Raw genomic sequence first — 3,641 nt, 5'->3', positions numbered from 1 at the left:
AAGTTCATCCTTCATTTCTCTTTTAGTTCCCACAGCCATTCTTTCTTGGTTTGTCTCCTAACTTGCCAACTTTCCATTTCCTTCACTGGCTCCTCTTCTTTCTCCTCTCTGTTATGTCCACAGTTTTTTTCCAGTGTTCTTTTCGTCTTGCTACACTTCCCAGTGTACGTTATGCATTTCCAGGATCTCCGCTAGTAGATGAATACTGACCTAAATGAATTTTTTTTTTCCTGCTTTCTTCTTTGCTGTTCTGATATCTCCCCTGGACTTCTGGTGTTTTGTCAGTTATAGATAGCTGCATACACGACCAGCGCCAATAGATCCTTCATGTTCTTACAACCATCCTGTATTTACAATTAAACTTTCCACTGCACATTCATCCAGGCTGCCAACACAAAACCTTCATGTTCTATAAACTGTATTTCACCAGCATGTCAGTGGCTTAAAATTCCTCTCTGTAGCCAACTATATCCTGGCTTGATTACTGTCCACGCTTTCGTCCAAAGACAAAATTCAGTGATACTGATTCTCTCCTCAGGTGCCCTTGCTGTCCTCTTGCTCAGTACTGAACCAAGCGTCAGATTCCTGTCCTTCTTCCAGTCCTTGTGTAGCTCTGAAATCCCCTGCCTTTTGTTTGTTTTCTATCACAAGCTCTTTCTGGCCTCAGCAGGGCTAGGCTACATTTCCATCTTTCTGCACAGAACTAACTGCATGTGCTTTTGCTCTAAAGCACACATAAGCATCAAGTCTGAGCTGTCTGGTGAGCATCAAAGTGACCAGTGATAGGCCATTCGATTGATCTGCACTTGTGTAGCAAGTCTGACATGTCCAGAATGCCCCAGATTTACTGTGCATGCACACACCATTTGCATGCTGCAGACAGAAGAGATGAAGCTTTCCGAGAAGATCAAGTTGACAGCATATGTGCAATAACATCGATCTGCCCCTGTGTAGGACTCCCATGTTTGGGATTTTCTAATATCTGGAAGCCTAGAAAAATAGATTAAAATCATGACATTTTCCCCAGACAAAATTGTAGGTTGAAAAATGACGTGCCCCTATGCCAGGCGTCTGTCTTTCTTACTCCCTCATCGTCACATTTTCTTCTGTGCCAGGTGTCACGTCTGCATGAGTAAGTATGACAGAACCTTAGATACTGCTATCTGCAGATAACCTCTTTCTTACTGATTGCAGATGTCCATGCTTTGCCACTCCCAGCAGTGGTTTTGGGATATTCTAATTTGATCATGGTCTCTCATGATTATGAGCATTTTGAACTCCCATTTGAAAACCATTGGACACTGCTCTTAAAGTCATTAGCAGGCTTATCAGAATACAAATCTTTATTGCAATTATTCTGCTTCTATATTCCTAAATGATGGATCATTGTATATGCCACATGTCCTCTCATCTGAGTGCTAGTTCCTGGGCAGCAGAGGCAAGCTTGCTAACAGGCTTCCCCCCCTGGCTTGATGCCCAGTGCTAAGTGTTCTCACCTGAAGTTCTATTTCGGTTTGTTTCTTGACATCTTGCAGCTGTTTCTCAAGTGACTTTATCTCCTTCTTTCCTTCCTCCTCCCTGAAAAAAAATGGGAAAATACAATCACTTGAATATATTAAAAAAGACAAGAGCTGTTTACCTAGAAGGGGAACTTCCTGTCTCCTGATACATTGCAGCACCTAGCTGAACACTGCCCCACTTATCCTTCTCGCTCAAGGAGTTTCTAACAGCTGAACTAAAAGAAGTGCACACAAAAGCTTGGCCTGCTTCTTCAGACCAGCAGAAGACAAGCTGCTTCCTGTGGCTGAGTAGCAAAAAAGGCATTCATCTCTTTACCCTGAGCCTCCAGGAGGCAGCACATCTGCAAGTCAGAAACAAAGACTTCTCACCAAAGCTAGTGACTTGGTAAGTAAATCCTGAAAGAAGAGGTGCACAGACTGACCAAGGAGGACGGGAACGAAAGGGAGAATGAGCCAAAAACCAGGGCATGCTTTTCTTGAAAGCCTGGAGTGGACTTGAGGATGATGTGATTCCTATAGCAGAGAGGGAAGGTGCCTATCATTGAGTCACAGTTTCTGTATTTCAGGCAAAAACCTCCCTGATTCCGTGCAGAAGCATGCCTAATCAGCAGACAGTGCCAAATTGTGCAGGTTTCATCATATGTATGGAGAATTTTTTTTTCATATCACGCTTAAAATCTTTCAAAAAACACTGCCTCAGGTTCTGAGATCTGTGAAAGGATATGAGTGAAGGCCAAAAGTTAGAGAGGTGTTTACCTGTCTGAAACAAAACAGATGCAGTAAAGTTCTAGGTCGTCTTATCTTATTTTACTCAGAGTGCTTTTCTAAGTTTTTATGCTTATAATTTGAGTTAAAACCAGTAAATACTACAGTTGGGAGACTAAGACTTTGTACCCTATCCCAACCTTACAATCAAACATGCGTTTCATTTTCAGAGTCCTTAGCTGGGTGACTGCGATGAACAAAATCTCCTGATAAGGAGTTCCAGTCTTACTGCAGACTGCTTTCAGACTAGTATATTGACACAAAACCAGACAAGTATATATTATATTGAAAGACAGATCAAGTTCATTCCATGAAAAGAATGTATAGTGGAACAGACAACATAGTGGCTAGATATGATTGACAGAATGGAATAAAAAGGATTACGTCCTTTCCGATTATAATTCGTCTGCTCCTTTCCACCTTCCAGTATTGGATAGTTATTCCACAAGCAATTGCTGCTTTCATTTTTGCTTTCTGTCCCTTCCATGGATAAACGATAAATCCCTTGGCTTTGAGTTGGGTTTCGTGCTTGAAATCAGACATTTCACTAGAAGCTGGGGACTTGCCCCTGAGGCAGACCCTGAGCCACCACCGGAGCTGTTCCAGTAGGTTGGACTCATGGCAAATCATGACGTACAGCAGCTTTGCTGTCTACCCTAAATGATGGGCCTGAGCTGCTACACAGAACAAAGTAGCTTTAAAATGCTCAAATACTTCTCTGATGACTGCTATTCTCTCTGACAGGCTTGGGATTGAACCAGAGCTTCCCATGCTAAAAAAACTCCAAACCTCTAGTGCACAGAAGTTTGAGCTAAGGAATCACCAGTTTGAGCTGAGATGATAACAAATCCGTACCCTATAAGATTTGGGACAGAACAAGATCTATAGTGCAGTGGCTGGTGGATTAGCCTTAAATAAGACAACTGCCTCTGTCACCATCTGTGCTAGCCCCTCGCTGCTACTGGGAAAAAGGAGCATATTAGCATATGGGTCAGAGCAGATTCTCCTGGGCATCACATAACTTAAAGACCATATGTTGCTGGCCATGGTTTGAACACATTCTCTGTTGCTCTGGCTTTCACTGGGGACAAGGGTTAAAGATCAGGGAGCTCCTACATCACATCATGTTTTAACTGATATGGGGCAGCATTTGCATTAATGCAGACACTGGTGTCCAGTGTAGTCAAAGCTCAGGCAATTCCTAGCTCAGATCAGTATCAGAACCATCAGTTACTTCTTTCTGAAGGGGAAAGAAGTGCAGTTTGTAAAGCAGACTGAATAATTCAAGTTGAAAAAGTGGAATCTTTTCTGTATTTTGGGTTTTTTTTTTCCTTTTTAGCATGCACTGAGCAGGAA

The 3,641-nt window shown here is 42.4% G+C and overlaps 1 protein-coding gene across 1 annotated transcript in view; it reads right to left on the bottom strand.

Moving 5' to 3' along the window:
• Positions 1–3,641, bottom strand: part of IQCG (IQ motif containing G) — a 19,112-nt gene that overhangs the window by 10,191 nt on the left and 5,280 nt on the right. Inside the window, exon 4 of the mRNA XM_009323594.1 lies at positions 1,497–1,578. Coding sequence (XP_009321869.1) covers positions 1,497–1,578 — 82 coding nt within the window. The remainder of the gene's footprint in view (positions 1–1,496; positions 1,579–3,641) is intronic.

Source organism: Pygoscelis adeliae, unplaced genomic scaffold (assembly GCF_000699105.1).
Source record: "Pygoscelis adeliae isolate BGI_AS28 unplaced genomic scaffold, ASM69910v1 Scaffold245, whole genome shotgun sequence".
Lineage (NCBI taxonomy): Eukaryota > Metazoa > Chordata > Aves > Sphenisciformes > Spheniscidae > Pygoscelis > Pygoscelis adeliae.
Note: the sequence above shows the minus strand (reverse complement) of the source record. Positions and strands in the feature narration are given on the sequence as shown.